This window comes from Nelumbo lutea, chromosome 7 (assembly GCF_056320005.1).
Source record: "Nelumbo lutea isolate HS-2025 chromosome 7, American lotus-T2T, whole genome shotgun sequence".
Classification (NCBI taxonomy): domain Eukaryota; kingdom Viridiplantae; phylum Streptophyta; class Magnoliopsida; order Proteales; family Nelumbonaceae; genus Nelumbo; species Nelumbo lutea.
Window position 1 is genome coordinate 8,772,885 of NC_142690.1, and position 25,299 is coordinate 8,798,183.

General features: G+C 37.0%; 2 protein-coding genes across 2 annotated transcripts; both read left to right on the forward strand.

Annotated features, from left to right (window-relative positions):
* The first annotated feature begins 1,447 nt into the window (after nt 1-1,447).
* Nucleotides 1,448-3,391, forward strand: LOC148844953 (zeatin O-glucosyltransferase-like). The gene has a single exon (XM_088953460.1). The coding sequence runs from the start codon at nt 1,658-1,660 to the stop codon at nt 3,179-3,181; it is 1,524 nt and encodes a 507-aa protein (XP_088809586.1). The 5' UTR covers nt 1,448-1,657; the 3' UTR covers nt 3,182-3,391.
* An 8,298-nt stretch (nt 3,392-11,689) lies between these two features.
* On the forward strand, nt 11,690-13,434 carry LOC148844954 (zeatin O-glucosyltransferase-like). The gene has a single exon (XM_088955022.1). It carries the CDS (start codon nt 11,766-11,768, stop codon nt 13,239-13,241), a length of 1,476 nt encoding a protein of 491 aa, XP_088811148.1. The 5' UTR covers nt 11,690-11,765; the 3' UTR covers nt 13,242-13,434.
* Nucleotides 13,435-25,299: the final 11,865 nt, after the last annotated feature.

Below are 25,299 nucleotides of genomic sequence, written 5' to 3' on the forward strand. Positions count from 1 at the left end.
TAAGATACAAATAGACCACTCAATGTTACAATCTTATTTGTCCAGCAAATCTCCATGGGAAACCAGCTCTAGATACAAAAAGACCATTCAATGTATATGGAACATGATACATGTTATGAGTCCCAATCCACGTTCCATTCATATGGGCTCATGCCCAATTTTGTCATGTAAAATTTGGAAAATGAAATTATAGTCTTATATGGTATCAGTATTAGACTTAACAAACACGAATTTTTTTCCTTTTCTTTTGCTTCACTGCTTTACTATTGTTATGTACAACCGACATGGTTACCATTTGGTGGCTTCAGTCAGCTTCAAGCTAGCAGCAAACTTGGACCAAACATTCGTGACCCAGGTCCCGGTATGCGTTTGCTTACATAGATTAGATGTAGACCCATCTATTTAGGTCGTAAAATGGGTTCTGTTCTTAGATATCTGTTTGTGAATTGAGCTCCATCTCTTTGACATGCCAACTGACTTGATATAAAGTTTATCTTATCAGAAAAACAAAAAAGAGAAAAAGAATTGAGCCCTGTCTCTAACTCTGTCGGCTACCTCTATATGGATTCCTGGGGAATTCAACACAATAGCAGATATTTTTGACTTAAAATCTGGTGTTTTCTTAGAGAATTCTTGTATGGCAATGCTAATATGACCTGAGGTTTTTGAGGGCTCTGTTCTTTTCGCTTGTGAATCCCTATGCCTGTTTAGTTCTTCATATGACATCATGTTATATCCTTTAACTTGCTTTGTATGTTCTCTGTTGCAGGGGCGGAGCTAAAATTTTTTCTTAAGGGGGTAAAAACTAAGAAAATTGGGTAAAAGAATCAAAATATAAGTGAAATTTAATTGGGTTTTGTGGGAACTTTGAAGGCATAGGGGGGTGGGGGGCATGGCTCCCCTCCGCCACCTCCTGGCTCCGCCCCTGCTCATTTGCACTTCCACCCACTCAAAGTGGGGAAATTTTGCAAAGATGAATGACTCACTCAACAGTGTTATGGACCAACTGCCATCAAAACTGAAAGCAAAGTCAAGTTGCTATTTTATTAAAATTTGGAGACCCCATGAGTTTGCTGGCTGTAGAATGTAGACAGAAACCGCATAAGTTAATATGTTAACAGGGCCATAGGCCATGCATGGTCCTTGCAGTTCTGCATTATTTTAGGGTCTAGCATCATCATTGCAGTTCAATATATATTATAATTATTTCCTTTGAGACCCCAGAGTAGTTATTTTACAGGGAAATTTTCTCTCATACGTAAAGAGATGGATATACCCAGGGAAAAGCAACTTAGAGTGGCCCCACAGTTTACCAAAACATGAACATAGGATTGATTGTTAATGAACCGAAATTTTATTGACCAAATTTTTATTCAGTCATTAATCAAAAAAAAAAAAAGTTCTAACAACCCACTAACCAACATGTTTTCATAAAAAAAAAAGAAATTGGAAAACGTGTCTGTGTTTTTAATAGAATTCATTTGTTCAATGAATATTTATGGAACAAGGAAATGAATAATGTACATGGAAACAATTACCTTTCAGAAAAAAAAAAATAGAAAAACCCAAGAGCTCGCTAGCTTATAAAAGCCAGACTCCATGCACCTATCTTGAAGGCCTCAAGGTAGCTAAAGGAAAAAAACCCATCCTTGTCTCAATGGGTCATCGTAATGTTCACAATCCTCATCCTCATGGTGTTCTTCGTAATTCCCATCATCTTCACGATCATCGTCGTCGTTTCTCTGATCAAAACGGCCTCAGCAGGCAAGCACCAGTTGTAGTGGTAATGGTGCCCTTTCCAGCACAAGGCCACCTCAACCAGCTCTTACACTTGTCCCGTCTCATATCGGCCTATGGCATTCCCGTTCACTATGTGGGCTCTGCAACTCATAATCGCCAAGCAAAGGACCGTGTCCATGGCTGGAACCCTCTAGCCATACCTAACCTCCACTTCCATGACTTCCCCATGCCACCATTCCACAACCCTCCGCCCGACCCACATGCCCCCATCAAGTTCCCTGCCCATCTCCAACCCACCTTCGATGCCTCGTTGCATCTCCGTGGACCCATCGCTGCACTTCTGAACTCGCTCTCTGCTCTCACCAACAGGGTTGTCGTTATCCACGACACTCTCATGGCATTTTCTGTTCAAGATGTCACTTCCCTCTCCAATGCCGAAGCCTATGCCTTTCACAGTGTCTCGGCCTTCGCCATTGTTTTCCACTTGTGGGAGACCCTCGGAAGACCCACGGACGGAGGGATTGTCATTCCAAACGGAGTGCCTCATCACTCACTCGAAGGATGCTTCACCGCCGAATTTGTGAATTTCATGGCTCGTCAGTATCATTTGATGAAATTCGACGTGGGTGATCTCTACAATACCTGCCGGCCCATCGAAGGCAGGTTCATGGATCTATTGACTCAAGAGAAGCTCAACGGGAGAAAGAAAATATGGGCAGTTGGGCCATTGAACCCAGTAATCCTCCATTCGGCAAAAGAATCGCCTCGTCGTCGCCGGCACAAGTGCTTGGAATGGTTAGACCAGCAACCAGCGCAATCAGTACTATATGTTTCATTCGGGACCTTGACGTCACTACCGGACGATCAGATCAACGAGCTTGCAGTTGGATTAGAGCGTAGCAAGCAACGTTTCATCTGGGTGTTAAGAGAAGCGGACAGAGGAGATATTTACGATGAAGGCCTAGGGGTGGAAGCTAGGAGAACTCCACTTCCAAAACGGTACGACTACTACGAGGGGGAGGGGAGGGTGGAAGGTAGGGGACTAATACTTAGGGACTGGGCTCCACAGCTAGAGATCCTGGCCCACCCATCAACGGGTGGGTTCCTGAGTCACTGTGGTTGGAATTCATGCATGGAAAGCCTCAGCATGGGCGTGCCAATGGCAGCTTGGCCAATGCACTCAGACCAGCCGAGAAACACCATGCTTGTGACTCAGGTATTGAAGGTGGGCCTTGTTGTCCGAGACTGGTCACGGCGGCACGAACTGGTTTCTTCGTCCACCATAGAAGATGCAATCAAGAAGCTGATGGCGTCAGAGGAAGGGGATGACATGAGGAAGAGAGCTGAAAAACTAGGCGGCACCGTTCGCCAATCGATGTCGGAGCAGGGTGGGACGTCTTGTGCTGAGCTAGAGTCCTTCATCTTTCACATCTCTAGATAGTAGATAGAGCGAGTGGGGCTGGCGCTGCAGTTACTTACTGTCCATGAACTAATCGAGGTGCCGTGGAGTATTTGGTCAGAAAGGTTACTTGTGACCCATCATGCATTTCACTGTTTTCGATCAGGAGAGACTGGTTTCAGTGCCACAAATTTGTAATGATTTGTCACATTCAATGAGAGAAGTGCATATAAAACCCCTAAAATTAATTAATTCTAGTGATACCAAATGTTCTGGACGGGTTGGTAAAGGTGTGGTCTAGTCATCTCGCACTAGGCCTCTATCCTATCAATTTTGAACAAAATGTTCCAGTCTGAAATATGCTACAGTAGCGATTCTACTGTTGCATGTTGCTTGTCTGTCTGGAAACAAAGGACTGTGCTTATCAAAGAAAACAGTAAAAAAAAAAAAAGAAAACAATGGAAAAGGAAAGCGATCGAGTACTGCATCGATCGATCTTCTATGTGCTTAACTGTTGCAAGTAGATAATCAAATATACAATAATCTATCACGTAAGGACAATGAGGATGGTCAATTGTTGTGGAAATAGGTGCCCTTTTGGGAAAAATTAAGCTTCGGCTGCTGGGAATGTTTTTGTTTACTGTTTGACTTCTGGTCAAGTTAATCACCACACCCATGACCCATCTTAATTTTTTCATGCCAAAAAAACATTCTCAACACTCAGCAGCCAAAGGGCTGAATTTTCAAAGTGGATCCCACATGTCTAGTATATAGAAGTTAGGAAAAATCCCAATTCCCAAAGGAGCCCCAACTGGCTGGCTGTCTGTCTGTCTGTCTGTTTCTCTCATTTTAAGGGCTGTCGCGCGGCTTAGCCTCTTTGAATAGCTTATGCAGAATATGCATCAAAACGGCACCGGACGGATTAGAGGCAACATCTCAAGAATGAACACGCCAGTGTTTAGTGCATGTTTGGTGTTTAATTGGTAGGCATAAGGTGTGGTCCCATCTAGACTAGACTCCTTCAAAACAGCTAAACTAGCTTAATTACCTGAAAATCTCATCTCGGCACTTCCAAACATGTCCCATGTGGTAATGGGTGTAAAAAAAAGAGGTAAGAAAGAAACAAGCTCTCAACAATTCTGTTGAAAAATTAAAAAAAATCTAATTTTCGCAAAAGGAGAGGATGTAAAAAAAGAGGGCTGAAAATTACATGCAAGAGGACGACAGATAGGGAGCTGATGTACGCTGTCCAACTTCAGGGGAAGAAATTCAAAAGAATAGTCAATAGTGAGCTTAATTCCGAGCTTATCGGTAGGGATGAATTGGAAGTGTTGACAGAGAACTCTCTTAGGAAAGGGAGAATGCGAATAAGATTCTAAATGTGGCGGGGGAGAAGAAATTCAGATGGAAGGGGAGGAACCGAGGCCTCTGGGGGAACAGAAGGCTTCCCTGACAACCTCTAGTGGCTCTGATTTGGAAGTAGATACGGTTGCGGAAGAAAGAGAGAATTTGATACCTTTGGACTATTTTTCTTAGAGGGAGAAGAAACTGGGAAGAGAATTTTTAGAAAATTGGAGGAAGAAGAAAGAGATCGTAAGTAAGAGCAAGGAGAAGGATAGAGAAGATAATGAATCCTGAAAGAAGCAAATGAAATATTCAACTTAGGGGGGTGGCCTGGAAATAGGAAGTTGAGAAGCTAACTGGTTTCTAAGTAGATTGCTTAGTAAAGTGGACAAAGAATTAAGAAGTCGTAGCATTAGGGGAAGAAGGGGAAGTTTTGTTTTGCATGTTGGGTTAGGGTAAAGAAGTGGTGTGAATTAGGTGGGCTGGTGTGGCTTAGTTGGGCCTGGATTTTCACTTTGGTCTCTTAGGGTATATCTAACTTCGGGTGGATCCCTTGGTAAATTCTCTTTTTTATATTATAAAACTTTTTTATTTATTTTGAAAATAAAGATGATATAATGCAGATTAGAGTTTGAAATAATCCACTTTAATAACTAGGTATTTATATAATCTACTCTTAGGGGTGCAACTTGGGCAGATTGGGTTGGGTTGAGGTCAACTATCAACTCTACCCAATTAGGGGTGTAAAGGGATGAGAGATTCATCACATGGATAACCGAACCCTGTAGGAAGGTAGGGCAAAATTTCAAAATTTTCTCTCTCTCCCATTTGGGAATCACATTCCATGTTTTAGAAAACTGTATTTTCAATTATCAGTCTTGAACCCTAAACCGAATCAGATCTGAAACCAAAAGGTAGGAGAGGGATATACTTGATACAGAGTAGTAGTAACTCCCAATGAAGGTATTCACATCCAAGGAAATCTCCAAAGACTGTTCCCACTGAAGGTGATATAGTGTAGGGTGGAGTAGAATCAACAAGGTGGTCTTTCATCAAGAACCTGATTCTTCACCAAAAATCTGATGGAGGGCGAATGAGCACAGCTTCTTATCAGTTTTTCTTCAGAAACTGATATCAAGAACACTTCTTGATCACTCCTACTGGTGGAGAACGAACTGGCAATGACGGCAGCAATAGAAGGAGGCAAGAGCAAAACATGGCGTCAGCCTTACTGGGGTTGTCTTCTCTCTTGGATCTGAAATCTTGTTGGGTGAAGTAGGGTTCGCCCTCCTCCTCTATTTATAGCCTTAAAGAGAGCAGCTCCTAATCTCATTAAGAGTTTCCTAATCCAAACCTGTATTTGGATATGGACTCTTTTTAAGAGATAAGGATAAACCTTTATCTTATCTATAAATTAAGATCAACCCTCCTAATTTAATTAGGAGTTTCCTAATCCAAATCATTATTTGGATCTGGACTCTCAGAGTGGATAGGGATAACTCCCTATCCTATCTACTGATCTAAATCCCAGAACCGCCAATCTTTAATTAATCAAATTAAACCAATTAGATTTGGGCTTTAGGCCCATTAAGTCCATGTGCTCATTCAGCCTCCAAATTGCTGCCCAATTGGGTATCCTTGTATGGCGTGGGACCCAAACATTGATCTACGCATCAGCCACATGGGTTCAACCCAGCCTCTATTACAATGCTTGGTCGAATTCACTGTAGAAAACAGTGAACCCCTGAGCCCATCACCATGGGCTCTTAATGGGCCCAACACTTACACTAAGTGGTCCCTGGGTCAAGCCACCTTATAAAATCCCAATGCTTGTTGGCAGATGCAAGATTAGCCCATCAGGTATTACCTTCAATGGTTTTACACTTAACCTCTCAGCCCATAATGACCAAACACTACCCGACAAGAGAGGACCTCTCCCTCAGTTACAAGGAATAGTGTTGCACTCTCTCTCTCTCTCTCTATATATATATATATATATTGTGTGTGTGTGTGTGTGTGTGTGTGTATCTCTATATAAATATATTTTGCAAAACAAATTTCAACGATTGAAATCAACTGTCGACAGTTTTGGTTTCCATCAAAGATAGTGCATCCCCAATCATTACTTTGTCCGACAAAGGGGTTGATCCTGTCACTATGATCACCCACTCAAATTAATTCTTGGACTGCCCCAACATACCCAAGTTTTGACCCCCTCTAAGGATCTCACTGATTGGCATATCAAAGGCAGCCTAATCCGATACTTGGTGCAATATCATAATCGAGTCTAGGGGTCAGGTGTAACATTCCAATTTTGCCCATCAATCTCCAAGGTCCAGGGCAATACTAAAATTTTGGTTTGGTTCAGGGTTTCAAGAAAACCCACACTACATGTACCTCAGGTCTCACTCTAGCAGCTGAGACAAGCCATCCCAACTAACTTGGCGGTACATCAGTGTTAGCATTGGTAGGATAAATATCCCCAGATCTATCCAACAATTATGAAGATTCTAAACTAACACGAGTCTCATATGTGTCCAGTTTAAGGGTATTGCATAGAAATACACCATAATAAAATGAATCAAATGTGTACTTTATTCATTTACATTAAATGTCATAAGGTACATCATTCTGATTGGAGTTAAGGGAATACACTGTCTAACAGGGTGATCATTTCCAGTCTGGCCTGAAAATAAGTCTTATTAGAAGTGTTAAGGCTGCATTTGTCATTCCTTATTTTAAGGACTTATATCCTTTTTGTAGTTAATAACTAAGTATTCATAAGAGCATTTTAATAGTAAAAGGAAGATAAATCCTTAAAATAAGGAATGCCAAATGCAGCCTAAGCTTGGTCCATGATCACCCTTAGGTCCAATCCTAAGAAGAAAACTTTGGACTTAGGATTGGACCAACTCAAGATTAAAACTAAGTTTACCAACATAGGCCTAAAGCTTAACCCAACATAACTCAGGTCAAGTTTGGTTGGATCTAGGAGGTTTGAAAGAAGTTATGAATATATAATCATCTTTTATTGGGCTTAATGACCCAATTTTGGAGTAAAATGGATTAAAAATATGTATAGATTTCATTAACAAATGTATGTACATATATATATGCATTTTTTTACGTGGGTTTGGATGAGACCTCAACCCACCTCTCTCAAATTTAAGTTAGGCCCAATGTTTTTTGCCCAGACAAGGCCTGAAGCTCAAAAGTTGAAACCTAACCATGCAAAAGCTTAGATTTGGCCCACCCAAGTTGTAACAAATGAACAAAGAATCTTCTATGTGCCCACTTTTTTTTTAACCCAAACAAACCTCTCTAGTTCCTATCTCCAACAAGCTAGGTTCTTTTCAATCTCTCTCTCCACACCAATAGTCCCTCTCCTCCCTTTCTATCTCTTAAAGCATAACTAGAATATTGTGACTTCATAGGATGAATAGAACCAAATTCAGATGTGGAATCCATCATAAATGATACAAATGCTTTATGGTGCATTATAATAAAGAAGCATAACACATTGATTTGTATTTAATTGTAGGGCCAGAATAGTTCATTTTGATTTCTATATTTGGTTGTAGTCTTGTTAATGATACCTGAAACTACACGACTTGATATGTATTTACATAATCAGATTCAGATTTTGCAATCTGCGTTAGATTAATAATCAGACCAGATTCAGATTTGACTCCATACAATTGAATTAAAATCTGAATCCAATTATATTATAATATTTATCCATTTTAATATATAAAATTTACATAATTATACTTAAAATTATAAAAAAATATATAATAGATTGATTATGTTATACTTATATTAATTTATTGTATATATAAGTAGAAAAGTTAACTTTTTAATTTTTTTTTGTATTTTATAAAATTAAAGCGGGGTCGAATTAAGTCTGAATTCAATCCGAGTCTGTTTGGATTTGAATTCGAGTTCAAGGTCTTAAATCTGATTAGATTTTAGATCGAATTTGGATGCAACTTATCTAATTGGATTAGACTCAGATTTTGCTGAATCCAATTTGTTTATAGCCTTATTTGGTTGGGTGGAATCAGAATCTGAGTCCCGTACTTGGTGGAATTTTCCTCCATTTGAGGGAATGGCTATTCCCTCTCCCTCCCTTGGTAATGAAAATTCATTTCAATCAATTGATTCCATTTCCTGTATGAACCAAACAGATTGGGGGAATAGACCATTCTGGTTCCGATTATGATGACAATCCAAACGGATCCTTAGTTTTATCTTTTGTATTTTATATGCCCATTAAAAAACATCCAACATATTCCAAGGGGTGGTACGAAGTATTACATTGTAATTCTTTTAATTTTTTTTTAATTTCTTCTGTCCAATCCAAGGTAAGGATCTCTTTTAGCTAGCTTTATTCTAAAAGTCCTCACCATGTGCTGAAATAGCCTCCTTGATGAGCATTTTTTTCTTTCCAAATGTTCCTTAAAGCATTGGATGGCTATTATTAATGCTTGACCAAATTCAGATGCAAGTTGGGCCATATACGGAAGATGCCTGAATGTCTATGAATACTAAGCATAGTTGAACGTTCCTTACTAGTTACTACATGTAAATAGTGACTCTTATTGCTACACTACTTGTCTTGAGTTCTATCCCATAGTGATCAGTGGTGTGCCCACCCATGATAGATTGCTCAGCCCAGTGTGCATGATTTTATTTCCAGCCGATTTAGACTTTCAATTCTCATGCAATTAATAAGAGAGTTTTCTTTGCCCATAATCTCATTTGCTAGTCTAAAGGAAAAAGAATTATATCCAAACACATGACATGGTTTACACTGCTTTGGCATTAAGAACAATAAGTTAAAGAAGACATGACATGCAACCAGATTCCAATTTTCTTTAGTGACAATTATATGTATATATATCCTAACGAGTACAAATTATTCCTTTTGATTAATGAAGGGTAAGGAATATGCCCAATTCCCTCGCCTTTACATAGTTATTGAGATGTTTTAGTAGTTTTCTTTAACATATATTTGCATGGACACGATGGAACCAAAGGGAATTGAAAGACTAGATTTCTATTGGAAACCCTGCAAGTAGGCCCTATATATATTCCTCTTTTTCTTCTTCCACTCTCTGAATTTATGCTAAAAGAGAGATCAGAAGAATAATTCCAATGGAATTTCATCAAAGCTAAGGGTTTGACAAGAAGCTCTGACCAATGGGAGTTTCTAAAATATATGAAAAATGGAAATATATGCAGCATAAGTGGATTCAAAGCTAATAGCTTTTAAGGGATCAGACTCAGGACCCATTGCCAATGGTCAACAGCTCACATGCTAATTATTTTAACTCACATGGGTATGGAACAAGTTGTATGTCTAGATTTAATTGGAGATCTAACAAGGTAACTAACAGAGCCATAGTTCGTAAAATCCTGAATGTTTTTGTTTTGAAAGAAACAAAAAAAAAAAAAGAAAAAGAAAAAACAGTACATGCCTTTGGAACCATAAAAAATAATGGTTTTTAAAACAAAAATAAATTTTATAGTGTAGAAATTATATGATTTATAGAATTTGATATGAAATAAGCAGATGAAAATATGTTTTATAAATTTAGAACTTCAAGAACACACTTTGGTTTTAGTTTTCGAAACAAAAAGCATGTACAAATATAGTTTTTGAAACTCTCAGGAAAAACAATTCAAACACCCCCTTGGTAGAGTTGATGTTATTTGAAAGTTATAGGTGTTCCACTGCACATACCAGTTGCGCTTCACACTTAAGCCATTAGTTGTCATTCATTGTCTTGCTCCTAGTCTTTGTCTTTTGATTGAACAGTTGATGAGAGGGGGTGACCAATGGCAGTACTTAAATATGAAAGATGGAAATACAATATATATAAGAAGTGGATTCAAAGTTGATGTCTTAAAGGGATCAGACCCAGATCAGACCCAGGTAGGACTCGGTGCTTTTAGCAGAGAAACATCTTCACGTCTCTTGAAGTCATATGAGTCAGTATTCCACTGCACATGTCAGTTGTGCTTCAAGTTAAACCAATCCCTTAGCTGCCATTCTTTGTCTTTCTCCTGGTCTTTACATTGAAGAGCTGGGCCCACATGTTACATTGACAAGCAGTTCTGCCATTAAAAAATGATGAAGATCACCTTCTTAATTATTAGAATAGGCCCCTTTGTTTTTTTGGATTATAATTAAATGGGAAAGTCAGCCAATGGGGTTATGGTTTTCATTGACCGTTTTTTTTTTTTTCATGTTCGTTTTTATATTTACGTAGGATCGATCCACTAAAAAGTAGGTATCCCTTATTCATCTCTCATGTGGAAAAACGTTGCTAAAATGGATAAAAGTATAATTTACACGAGAACTAAAGTTCAATTACTGGGTAAATGTTTAATAAGTAACACTTACGTGGGTAAATGAATTTACTCGAATAAATAATTTTCCCAAAAATGAATAGTACTGAGGTGGTTTTGATTACAGCTGAAGTGGCTGAATTGAATGAGCATCATGCTTTGTCTTTTATAAAGTTCTAGGTAAATTAGGTTGTGATTGGCCTCTCAATGGTTGAAGCTGTCAACTGAAGTTGGGTCACTTCACGGCTGAATTTGCTGAAATCAATGATTTATTATTTTTTTCTTTTTGTTAATATGTTGTTTGGAAAAGTAGCAACAGGCTCAATGTAGATTTCTGAATTCCACTGCAGTTCTATAAACATTTAAAATATAAAAAAACCCCATTTTATACACCAATGCCCGCCCCTGAATTCCAAGGTGACACTTACCCCAACTGTAGTTTGGGCTGAACTGTCTTTTTCCTTATGATTTTTAATTAAGGAATTTGCAGGTTTCTTTTTAAATAAAATTCTTTCTTCTATTACAATAAATTGGCTAAATTATTAACCCTTAAATATTTCATCATTTAATAATTTTATCCACTAAGATTATATTTGGTTTGAAGGAAAAGGTAGGGAAATGAAGGGAAAGATAAGGGAAACCTATACAACCTTCCTTTCCCTACTTTGCCCTTCAAATTAACCAAACACAGCGTAAAGGACAGCAATACGAGCCAGTCAAAATACAAAACTAGTCACCAAAGGTGCAGAAGAGAGGTCAATTCATTGAACATGGAACTGAAAACGATATGCAGTGAAACAAATACGAGTCACAACAAAAACTTCTATAAAAGCTCAAAGCTGAAGCTTGCAGTTGCAGTAGGCTTGCAGCGAAAAGTATAACCAGCAACACCCCTTCAATTCTCTCTCTCTCAAATTATTATTTATCAATGGATCATCAAGATGTTCACCACCATCAATACAAAAACCACCACCACCGCCACCATCGTCTAGAGCTTCAGGTAAACGGCCTAAACCAAATCCCAGTTCGTGTAGTTATGGTACCCTTTCCAGCCCAAGGTCACCTCAATCAGCTTCTACACTTGTCCCGTCTCATATCAGCCTACGGCATTCCAGTGCACTACGTTGGCTGGGCAACCCACAATCGCCGAGCAAAGCAGCGCGTCCATGGTTGGAATCCTCTCACTGTCTCCAACATACGCTTCCATGACTTCCCCATGCCACCATGGCTCAACCCTCCGCCAAACCCAGATGCCCCGATCAAGTTTCCTTCCCACCTCCAACCCACATTTGACGCCTCCTTGCACCTCCGTGAGCCCATGGCTGCATTCCTTCGCTTGCTTTCCCCCACCACCCGTAGGCTTGTCGTCATCCACGACACTCTCATGGCGTTTTCTGTGCAAGATGTCGCTGCCATTGCTAATGCTGAGGCCTACGCTTTCCACAGTGTATCCGCCTTCGCCAGTGCCTTCTACTTGTGGGAGTCCCTTGGGAGGCCAACGCCGGATCAGGGAATTATTATTCCAAAGGATTTGCCTGATCTCTCACTTGAAGGATGCTTCACCCAGGAGTTTGCAAACTTCATCAGCCACCACTATGATGTGATGAATTTCGATGTTGGTGATCTCTACAACACATGCCGACCAATGGAAGCCACATTTATTGATTTGTTAGCTCAAGAGCAACTCAACGGAAACAAGAAAATCTGGGCCGTCGGGCCACTGAATCCACTAGCTCTCAGTTTGGCCAGAGAATTCAAGCACCGGCACAAGTGCTTGGAGTGGCTAGACAAACAGCCATTGCAGTCAGTCCTATATGTTTCATTTGGGACCATGACATCGATATCGGACGATCAGATATCCGAGCTTGCTGTTGGTTTGGAACGTAGTAAGCAACGGTTTATCTGGGTCTTAAGGGAAGCTGACCGAGGAGATATTTATGCTCAAGTGGAGGATGCTAGGAAAGTTGAGCTCCCAAAAGGGTATGAGGAGAGAGTGGATGGAGTGGGATTAATAGTGAGAGACTGGGCTCCACAGCTTGAGATCTTGGCTCACCCTTCAACCGGCGGATTCATGAGCCACTGTGGTTGGAATTCATGCATGGAGAGCATCAGCATGGGCGTGCCGATTGCAGCTTGGCCAATGCACTCAGACCAGCCAAGGAACACCATGCTCGTGACCGAGGTGTTGAAGGTTGGTATTGTGGTAGGAGAATGGCAACGACGAGAAGAACTGGTTTCTTCACTCACAATTGAAAATGCAATCACCAAGTTGATGGCTTCAGAGGAAGGAAATAAAATGAAAAAGAGAGCTGAAAATTTGGGTCGTGCAGTTCATCAATCGGTAGCTGAAGGTGGAACCTCTCACGCCGAGTTGGAGTCTTTCATCGCCTTTATCTCTAGATAGGGAATGGTCTTACTTCTTAGTGCCAATGATATAATTATCATGTTTGATAAGTCAACCAACGTTTAAATAATAACCCTAGTATTGGCCAGAACAGTCTACTTTCGCAGCTGTGTTTTCTCTGATCATTACTGTAGACTGTATTATTTACTTCTTTTAATTAATTATCATATGAGAAGTACTGTTTTATCTTATCCTACCTTTCTCTGCTAGCTGCAAAGTACAAACAACTAGAGAGATTAAGATTTTAAGATTTACTACTTCTCACCATTTGGATAAATGGATTACTCTGCTAATTCTGTATGAGGAGATGTTTTGGGGTCAAGAAACTGGAGTGTCTATCACATTAATTCTTCTACATAAGAGAGAAAGTAAACCGAGACAGGAACCGAATCTTTTATTATTATTATTATCATCATTTTTCTCTTGAGTAGACTACATATATGCATGATAAAGAAGAAGAGTAAGATCAAATCATATGCCATGTAATCCAACTAAGTGAAACTAACCTCCCATTACTAGACCAAAAAGAGCAGAGAAAAGCGAATAATTAATACAGGAAGCAGAAGCTAATTTCCCGATTCTTCAAGCAGAATTGCTATGCCTGTAGAACAGAAAGAACAAGGAAAAAACTTTACACTACTCCGTGGAAGGTGATGACAATGCATGGGATAAGTAGTCACTTCTCCAATGTTTCAGAAAACTTCAGTTTATGATTTAGGTTACGTGGCCTTGTTTTCTACCGCTCTTTGGTCCTCCACTCCTGAAAGGATCGAAAGTGAACTCTGAAAAAGAATAAAGAGAAAATTAGTAATCTTGAAGCTTCAGGATTACTGTTATCGTTTTTGGGAATTATAATGAAAAAGATCAGTCACAAATTAACTCCTAAGCATGCAATTTTGTATCAAGTTGGATCTGTGCGTTTTGTTATTTCTGTTGTCCCTTATGTTTGTTGCTTTCTTTTATAGAAGAACTCCAAAGCCTGCAATTTTGTTTTCTTCAACTCTTCACAAATTCATCATAATCCACATATATCTGAAGAAAAAAGTTAAGGAATTTCAAGTGCTCGTCATCTTCATAAAGTGGGCCTCACGCAATCCGTGTATCTTAAGCTTTTTCCTTGTGAGAAAAAAAAAAGGGTCATTTACTTACACACTATTAGCTAATAATATATAATTTTCATTGAAATTATGATGATAGATTTTGGTTAAAAATACTTGTTTTATCAACATATATAAAAAGTCTACTAGTTTGCTGTAATTTTTATCAAGTTTATATTATCAAAAACAAAGCTCCAAATTATTACTATTAGGTAATTATAGATGTAAGTCTAAAAATGTCAGACCCGATTATCCCTGTTCATAATTTGTTCTGATTTTGGGTCTATCTTATGGAATCGATTAATAAGGTTGAGGTGCACCTTTTTAGATGGAAAATGCTATGTAAACCTAAATCTTGTGTGGATGGGATACTATAAAAATGTTGAATGGATGAATGCCGCTTACCTAGATAAATGAGGATGGAAAATTCTGACCCAACCCACAAGTTTATGGGTCCAAGTGGTGAATAATTGCAACTTTTGGGATGCCAAGGTTTCAAGTGGAATATCATGGACATGGAGAAGAATGTTAAGTCAAAGGGTGCTAATAAAGAAAGGAATAAGCTGGACCATTGGAAATGGAAAGCCAATGAGTCTTTCGAAAAATACATACACGGGCTGCAAATTCCCCTCTTCAACTCCAATTAAATGGGTAGAACATTCCAAATCCGGATGCAAAGGTAAAAGACATTTTGGACTCCATAAATTGCAGGTGGGATGAAAACAAAGCTCATAGAATATGTTGGAGCAACGCAAGTGTGGTAGTAAAAATCAGAGGAAGAACAAAAAAAACTGTAGAAGAGAAAATAGGATATAGAATGAAGAGAAGAGAAGAAGATGAAAAACCAACATTTACTTTGTTTCTTAGCGTCTTGAATTCTGTTGCAAAAATGTTTCAGATTACAAGATATATAAAGGAGTTTTACTTTTATGGTCTAGACCTTTCAGCTGTCAAGCAAGGTTGGAAGTATCAGAAATGCTAAGTGTATTGGAAAGGCAATTTTAAGAGATGTATCAGGATACACCTTGGATGCACATGTGTATTAGAGAAAAACTAAGATACGCTTGGAAACACTATAAGTACTTTAATAAATCATAAAAATACATCAACAACACTAAATATAAGATCTCAATATACATTGTATTATGAAGAAATATATTGTAACTAATTATAGCTTCATTAAAAATCCTATGCTTAAGTATAATTTATAAATTATAATTCTTAAGTTTTAATGTTTTATGGGATGGAAAAAAAACCCAACTCTCCTATCCAACCATAAAACATGCATTGTCACAACTTCTATGTAAAAACATAATTAATAATTAATTATTATTTATTATTCCAAAAATTATAAAAAATAAATAAAATTATATAATATATTCAAAATTTGTTATTAAAGAAGAAATTTCAATTGCTTTGTGAATATGATAAATCATCCACAGAATTATAATATATTCAATCATTTCTATCAAATAATAAAATATAACTAATTAATTATTTTTTTTAATTCTAATAAGAAAAGAATTATTAAAGAAGATATTTCAATTGGCCTATGGATATTATAGATCATCCATAGAATTATAATATAGTCAATTGTTGTGAATAAATGATAAAATATAATTAATTATTATTTATTTTCTAATTCTAAAAGTATAAAAAATAAAAAATATATTAAAGAAAAAATTTCAATTGCTTTATGGATATGATAGATAAATCCATTTATCTAAAATATATTTAGCCTTTATAGGCAGAGAAAAAAGGTACATTTATAAGTTTTTTGTTAATTTATATTTTCCCCAAATATCTTCATGAAATTTCCATAAATCTACTGATAACACAAAAAAAAAATTATGATTTTGAATGTAAGAAATGTAGATCGAAATAAATTTGAACCTCCAATAAAAAAAGAAATCACAAGATATTATAAAAATTTGAAAAAATAACCTCTAATAAAAAAAGAAATCACAAGATATTATAAAAAAATGAAAAAATTTACCTATCTTTGCCATATTTTTTCAAATTTTGAAAAATCTTTAAAAAAATTAACGGTTCACACTTGTTTCTTGCAAACTTTTGCAAATCTAGCAATCTACGAATGAAGCTTGGAATTTTAGAGTTATTTGGGGCGTCAAAGAAGGCTTATTTTGGGGAAAAGAAGCTTGCTTTCCCCCTTTAATTTATTTTTTTAGTTTTTGGCCATATCTTTTTCGTCGATACGCTACCAATACGCCCCGATACACCCTGATACGGGTCCGGTAAGCATGAAATTAAAAAGACGAAATATCCGATTTCCATATGTATCCCGTATTTATTTTTCAAAAATATGATATTATACATCAAGCATATCATATCAAAATTTTAAACCTTGCTCTCAAGTCCCAAGGCAACCCACTTAATACAAAAGACAAATATAAAAAAATTACAAAATTTTCACTCTTACTTTTTAACAGAAAGGGAATCAGATTTGCTCCCCACAAAGCTCATCTTACAACATGTTGCAATTTGCTAAAAGTAAATACATAATTTTGATAACTAATAGTAGTTTCACTAATTTATTCTTTAACAGTAACTATTGTAATTATTTAGCAATAATTAACAGTAATTAATTTTGTCAAGAAATATACTTAATTTTTTCAATTAGCAGTAAGCACTTGACTTAATTTTATTAGTTACCATTAATACTTGTTTACAAAGGGGCGGATTAGGATTTTGGGCCCTGCAGATGTTTCTCTTTTGTAAAGCCTTTCATTTTCTGATATGAGTCCCGTTCTTTGGGGCTCAACTGTATCTTCTTCTCCTTACCTTTTGTTTTTTAATAAAATTTAGGGTAAAATACAAAAACCTCCCCTAAAGTTTTATCTTAACAAAATCCTCCCTTGAAGTTTTGAGAAATCCAAGACTTACCTCCCTTGCATCAATGACCCATACTAAAAATTGTCCAAGTTACAAAATTGCCCCTGACTAATAGTGAGAGCATCTTCAAGATATTTTTAAAATGGCAAAAAATGTTTTTCACTCGATTCACTCAAGTTTACTAGTTTAGAATAGTAAACTAATCCATCTTTTAGAGTAAACTCCAAACCCTAAACAGTAGAAAATATCATTTGTAGTGGCATCATCTATCTGAATATTGCATTCAATGGAGAATATTTCCAGCCAATAAGCTTGCATCAACCTTCAAAAGGGTATTTAATGGAATGAGTTCTCAGATGAACCGGTAGAAGGGCTTTGCGTGCATTTCTAAGAAGCCAAGTATTCTCTCTCTCTCTCTCTTTCTCTCTCTCTCTCTTTCTTTATGGTCCTGAAGTCGAAAGCCATGGCCAAGTGGATGTGGATGAAGTACAAATTGGGGAAATCACAATGGTGACAACTACTCAGTCCTTTCTTTTCTCTGTATTTATGGAACAAGGGTTCAAGTTGGGTCTGCCCAACTTTCTCTCCATAGCCTCATTCAAACCTCTGACTCCGTGTATAGGTATCTCTCTCTCTCTCTCTGGTCTTTCCAATTTTCTTACTCTCTAACCACATTAGATATCTCTCTTTACAATTTTCAACACAACGAATGTCATCTTGGCCGATGGCACCACTCTCCCCACTAGTGTCACCAATGGAACTATCTTTGCTAGATTTCCCACCATTGATGTCAAGATGGTTGTGGAGATTGCTGGAGATGAAATCCAAGTATCCAGTTTGGCATTAACATTACCAACACTACTAATGCTCCTATGTCCTCCAACATTTTTCTTTTCAACAATGGCTACTCCTACCGTTACTTCTATATGCATCTCTCTCTCCTCCCAATTTTCTTTCTTTTCTCATTTTCCTTCTCTGCTTATCTAAGCACGTTAGATCTCCTTTATTCTTCTTAAGTATAGTCTTTATAAATCCCCAAGAGACAACTCATAAAGGAGACTAAGAGAGATGCATGAGAAGTATAATAACACAAGGGTGTTTAGAAAATTAAAAGGCTTCTTCTGTCTATCGAGATAAAAATCGATAAAATTTGCTTCTGCATTATCTAGTGGGTGAATCATGAATATTGTCTCCCGTTGTCAATAGGAGTAAGTTTGAGTGAAAAAGCCTATGGCAGCTGAGTGCTGCCTCTGTTTTTTATTCGATGTGTTTCAGGGGTCGAAAATTGAAAGAAGGGTAAAGAGGACCGAAATGGGTGATTCTAAGTAAAAGTTTATTTTAGGGTAATTTTAGTAAAATTTCATGTAAAATCATTTATAGAAGGGTAAAATGGGTATTTAAAAAATAATCGATAAATCAAATATTTTCCATATGGATTAGTGACTAAAGGGAGGTATTTGTTGGATTTTTTAAAAGTTCAGGGGAGATTTTTGATAAAGTGAAACTTGAGGGAAGGTTTCATGTAAAATCATTTATAGAAGGGAAAAATGGATATTTAAAAAAATAATCCATAAATCAAACCCGTACATTGCACATGTCTCAACTAGTATGGAACTAGTGTTATTGGCTGCTTAGCTAGAGATGAGGAGGGTCAAATTCTTTTATCAAGAAGCAGGGCACTAGGTTTGTATTCTGTGAATCTTAATGAAGCTTGGACAGCTCTTGAAGGCTCGTTCTTTGCCATCTTTACTTGGTAGTAAGTGTTGGACAGTGTACTTTCAGTAAGAACATCATCATGGAGGGGGAGCCATCTTATATGCAGCAAAAGAAGCCTTGATATTCATAGGGGATCATGTTTTGGATGAAGCTGGGTCTTGTTTTTTAAGTTGGTAGTTTGTGCTTATTTGTTTTACTGGTTCTTGCGACAGCTACCTCTTGTGTTATGTAGCCTGTAATTAATAATAATAATAATAATAATAATAATAATAATAATAATAATAATTTGTTCCAAATCAAATTTCCAAATTTGACCTATTGACAGCTCTAGTTACAATTGCCTTGCATCAATTAGGACTGTAACCTCATTGAGACACCTTTTCATTTTCTTTTGTTATGTGGTAAGAAGGGTTTGGCCGCGAGCCCTGGGCAAGAATGATATTTAATTTTCATTTTCCTTTCATTAAATTTATTCTCATGAATGTTAGGACTAAAACTGCCATTTACCTAAACGTAGCTTAATTGTAGTTTTCAACCTATTTACATAATCAAACTTTCACTAAGAAACGTTTATTTTGTCATCTAAAAATAGTAACATGATCACCTAAGGTTAGTGAAAAATATTCAAGAGCATAAGCCCTTGATTTTTTATTCCAAAAGTACCCTAACACTTCTTTGTATAGAAAATAAAATTGACCAAATAGAATTGTTTCTCGTGTCTTATTAGAGGTAAAAATGATATTTTAATTTTTATTTTCTTTTAATTAATTTATTCAAATAGACACTGGTGTCAAAACTATCATTTTCCACTATCACCGAGTGAGAATTATAAATGGTGTTTTAATAAAACACAACAAACATAAAAGTTGAGAGAGAGAGAGAGAGAGAGAGAGAGAGAGAAAGAAAGAGTGTGGTTGTGAGACATATGCATTCAATGATTGGTGTGGGGCACTATTATTGGTTCCACAGCCTGCTACACATGATACTAGAAAAAATTATAATCAATCATCTGATATCTTAAAAGTGATAACCAATCAGGTGAATTTTCATCAAAATTCATTGGGAGGAGGGTTTGATTTGTCAAAGCTTTTCCTTATGTCTTTGGAGTATCATAGATTTTTCCTTTAAGAAAACACAAACTATAGGATAGATTTTGATAAGTATGTAAAATTGTGGAACTGTTTTGGTAAGTGATCCCTCACAAAATTAGAAAAGCTCCTAAAAACGTAATAAACGAGGATGATTTTTATTTTTTTTTTGGTACTAACGAGGATGGAATTGAAAAGCTGGAAATTGCGCGTGGCAAATTTCTCAATACCGATCACAGCCACAGGCATTAGGGACATTAGTCCAGCCCAAGCCCGAATGCCCGTCGACTTGGGAAAAAAATCTAAGCCCACTACGATTTTATTTGTGGGATGAGAAAGAAACGAGGCATGGCGAGCTGGGCTAGGTTAGATGGTTGCTGTATCTATATGTATCAACCACGACTGCTCTTTTCAATAAGGCTCAAGAAAAGAATAATACAGTTTTCTAGTGTTTCTTACAGATCATCTTCCAACTCATATTTATTGATGGTTTGGGACCCACAAAGTGACACAATATAGCAGATGTGTAGTATAAGATGATTGCTGAAGCAAAGAGAATAGGTATTTATATAATATGTCAATATACATGAACATTGGGGTGCTAATTGGACCGGATCTGGACCAATCTGATCCGGTCCAATATGAATCCATTACAGATGGACCAGGATCAATCCAATTCGATGAATACTTTGGATCAATTTGGACTGATACAATTCAATGTCTAGACTGTCTAATCTGTTCAAATTGATTTTAATTTAGATTGATTGCAAACCAAATCAATGGGCCAGATATTAATCCAATCCAACCTAGTTCCATATAAATCCACTATTGATGGACCAGGTCCAATCCAAAATCCAATGAATACTTTGGACTATTGAAGAATCTGGACTAGTCCAATAAAATATATCTTGTTGGTCTGTCCAATTCATCCAAATTGATTTTGATTTGGACAGATCCAACCTAAAACCAGTCCATTGACACTGAGGAATGAGAAACAAGATTCTATGTAGGTGGCTGCTAACCAAAGGAGTTTTATGCAATTAATCCTGTATTCCTCACATTATGGAGAAGGTGGAAGCCACCAAAAGACACTCTAACTTTGTGGCACATGCACAAACTTTAATTTGTACTGTATATATTTGTGTTTATACTCCTCTCAAACTGAGCGTATGAGTCAAATCTGTGGAAGTGCAGTCTCAAATGTTACATTTTCTATATTATATAAAACAGATATTTTTATGATTTCTGTATTGATCATAAAAATTAAATTCAAATATCATATACGATATATGATTATTAGATTTTACAAGCGTAATATATGTTGTTGGCACACTAATCTTTTGGTCCTCCGAATTCTGGGAAGAAAGGAAGTTTGATTTGATAGAACATGGAAATGTTCTTAGGAGTTGTGGCTTTCCTTTGGAAGAGTTATGGAAATGACACCTTTTTGGGAGACGCTGGCAGGCCTCTTTTTATCTTTTGAGATTTGTGGTGCCCCTGGAAGGGAAATGTAGCTAAATTGGACTCTGTTTCGATAAACTTTTGCTTTTAAGCTTTGGTTGTGGGAGATATACATGAGCAAAGAAAATGTTACGAGGACTTAGTAGGAGTTAAATTTAACAGCATGACAAACTAAAGCCGAAACACCTTTAAGCTCCAAAATACAAATCCTAAGTGATTATTTGAGAGGACTTTCCATGTGTCTCTTGGCTCTGCAAGGTTTTCCCTACATGGACAGCCTATAAAAAATGTTTGGTGAAAAACCTGAAAAGCTCAAATTAATTTCTTGTGCTGCAGAAGTTTCTTTTATTGACTTCTCCCAAGCAGATAAAAGTAGCTCAACCAAATAGCCCTTACAAAGGGACCCTAAACTGGGGCTTTGTGTTTTTTAGGCAATTAGGCTTTACAAGCACAAATCTTGAGGCTTATTTGAAACAAAGAAACCCTATTTAAAAGTCCGTTTTTACTTTCGGCAAGAGAGAGAGAGAGAGTGAGAGGTTGGCTGGAAATTGTTATTTTTGGGATTATGAGAATAGGTCAAGAATGTTGAGAAATTGAGGATAGTGGTCAGCTAATGGGACCAACACTAATTCTACTCTAGCATTGGTTTCTAAATTGGAAACCCTACAAAGGCTGTGGTATATGTTGCACCATTAGCAATCTCAATAAAGGTGCAAATAGGGATTTAATTTTCTAAAATATGGGAAGGCAACATTGTATAAAATAACAACTACAATATTTCTTTCTAACAACTTTTATGCCCATTTTACAAATGAACAAATATAGCCTCATCATACAAATTTGGGTCAATTTAAGCTAGAGAGCTCTTGGATTGGCTCGGATTTAACCAAAAGTCAATGGAGGGCCCATTTGGGAGCACTCAAGATTAAATTGTGTTACTTTAGTTGAGATGTTTTGTTTTGAAGAAGCCACCAAGGGCTTGTTTGAGAGGACTGAAGCTTTGATTCATCTTCTGTCATTGAGCAGCTTTGAAAAGCTACTAAAAGCTGCATTTGATATCACCAGACAAAACTTATAGGCTGTCCATATAGGCCCATCTTGCAAAGCCAGAAGCTTCTGCATGGAAGACATCTCCAATGAACACTAAAAAGAGCTACTGTGGAGAACCACGTAGATTCGAGGTGCCAGCAACTGAGGCCTACAAGCTTGAATTTATTTTGTGTGTTTTATATATAAAAATATTTTTTATTTTATATCATATAAAATAAAAATATGTCTTTGTTACATGGGTTCTGACAAGAATAAACACAGTACAGAAATCAGAAACACTTATAAAATCCAACTAAAAGAGAAAGATAAAGATGCTCTTCATCATCCCTACATCTCCTCACTTATTTTTGCTGATGCGGAGGAGGTTAGAAAAGTTCCAACTTTCAAACTGCTCCAGGGAGGCGAGTGCATCGGTCAAGCTGCGATTGGAAATAATAGCCTTTCGGGTCAATGCACATATAATTAATGGTATATATTCAGCCAACAGATCTCGTCAACAATATACTTTTTCTTTTATTTTGGGTAAACTTGGGGCCGGGATTTGGGGATGGAGATGGGGAGGGTGATGGTACGATTCCATCCCAGGTTAGAGGGGAATATAGATTAGGAACGAAAATAAATAAATAAATATATATATTAGTCATGGTTTTCAAAACCGCCTGATTCCGCGGTTTATTGATCAAAATCAACATTTTTTTTGAGAAATTCTTTTTGGGGAAACGGAATCAATCACCTGACCAATTTCCAGTTTTTCCAATCAAATTGTTTGAATGGTTTTGATTTTTTTTTTCTATTTTTTTTGTCAGAACGGACCAATTATTCGATTTAAATGGTCGGATCGTTCAGCCCGATAACCAAACCCTTGACCGGTTTGGTCCTCGAATCGGTCTTAAAAACCATGGTATTAGTGTTTAAGGGTGAAATTAATGGTCTAAGAATTATTCGCCTCTAATATCTCATGGAAATTCCTTTGATTTCATTGCTGAAATATGGCATTTGACCCATGTTGGCCCTACATTAATCCTCTCCAAAGGATGGGTTGAGGGAACAAACCGAGGAACCCCTACTCCATAATTGAATAGGCCAAAAGTTGTGGTCTTTTGCTTGTCGAAATAGAGTTCCTACATAAGAAGTGCTTTTCTCAAATACAATACTTATCATATCTTGTATACATAGATAGATAGAAATACCCAAATAGAATAGCACCTTTGAGTATATAGATAGAGAGATAGATAGAAATGCCCACGGTTTTTTTAATCTGAACCGGTCAGGGGTCCAGTTACCAGTTCGAATAGTCCGACCGTTCGACCTGAACGGCCAGCCCATTCTGATAGAAAAAATTAAAAATTTAGAAGAAAATTAAAAATTCTGAAAAATGGCCAAAACCGTTCCAACGATTAATCAGCCGGTTCAGTTGTTTGCTGACCCAAATCAGCGGTTTTAGGAAAAAAAGAGGGTTTGGGGAAAAATGGAACCGGTCAAGTGACCAATTCCCGGTTTTTCTGGTCCGACAGTCTGGTCCGATCTAGTTTTGAAAACCATGAAAATACCCAATAGAATAGCACTTTTGAGTACAGATTGCCAAGTTTGCAATTAAGGATTCTAGTTATTCATCATTTGTTTATATCTTGGAGAGAAATCACGATAAATTTCTCTTCCTCTATGAGTAGCAAGTCTCCTCCTCTACAACTTTCAAATCTAAGGGCGATAAGTTTCCTCCTCTACTAATCTCTCTCTCTCTCTCTCTCTCTCTCTCTCTCTCTCTCTCTAGACCGGAACCTTAATCAAATGGCAGTTAGAGGTGTAAAATGAGTCATGTCGGACCGGCACAACACTGCCTGTGGGTGGCTTGCGCAAAGTGCGGGTCGTACTGCCCCACCCCCTAAGGATAACTTGGGGGGTCGGCCCAACACGGCCTATGACCCAGGCCTGTGTGAGCCTATGGGTCGGGCTGGCCTGTGGACTGAGCCTTGAGCCAAGTTGGGTCGTGCATTGGGCCAAAGCTATTTATTTAAAAAAATTGACAAAAAAAATTCAAATTTTAATTTTATATGAATTTTGATATATAAAATTGCTTATATATACAATAATTAAATAAATTAGTATAAAAAAATTAAAAAATATATTTATGTTATTAATATATTATATACTATATATTATTATAAAATTATGATTTATATAATATTATATAAATATATAAAATATATATAAATAATATATATGGGTCGTGCTGGCCCGGCCCGTGGACCTAAAACCCCAGGCCCAGCACAGGTTGCATGGTCGTACCTGGCCTGGCATGACCCGTTTTACACCTCTAATGGCAGTAGCATCAGTTTGGAAGAAGATTGATTGTTGGAGGAAGAGAAACCATCATTTGAGTTAGGGTTTTTTCTTGGATTGCCTCTACTCAATTGTTTTGAGGGAAGAGGTTCATTGGAATCTGGAATCAATAGTATTAAGGTGTGTGTGCAATGGGGCTACTGTTATTGTTTGCTAGATATCTAAACGACAAGTATCCTTATATACGATGAGAGGCATTTTGCCCAACGGTAGTTTTTTATTTTGTAATTTTTCCAATAGCTATTTATATTGTCTGTAATTTTTATTATATTTTTTTACTCTATGTTTTTCTATGATTTTTTATATTATTCTCGAATTTCTGTTAATTTTTTCTGCAATTTTTTGTTTTTTTTTTGTAATTTTTGTTATTTTTCTTCATTTTCTATGTTTTTCTATAATTTTTATTATATAATTATGCAATTTAAGTTTTTTTTTGCAATTTTCTTCTTTTCA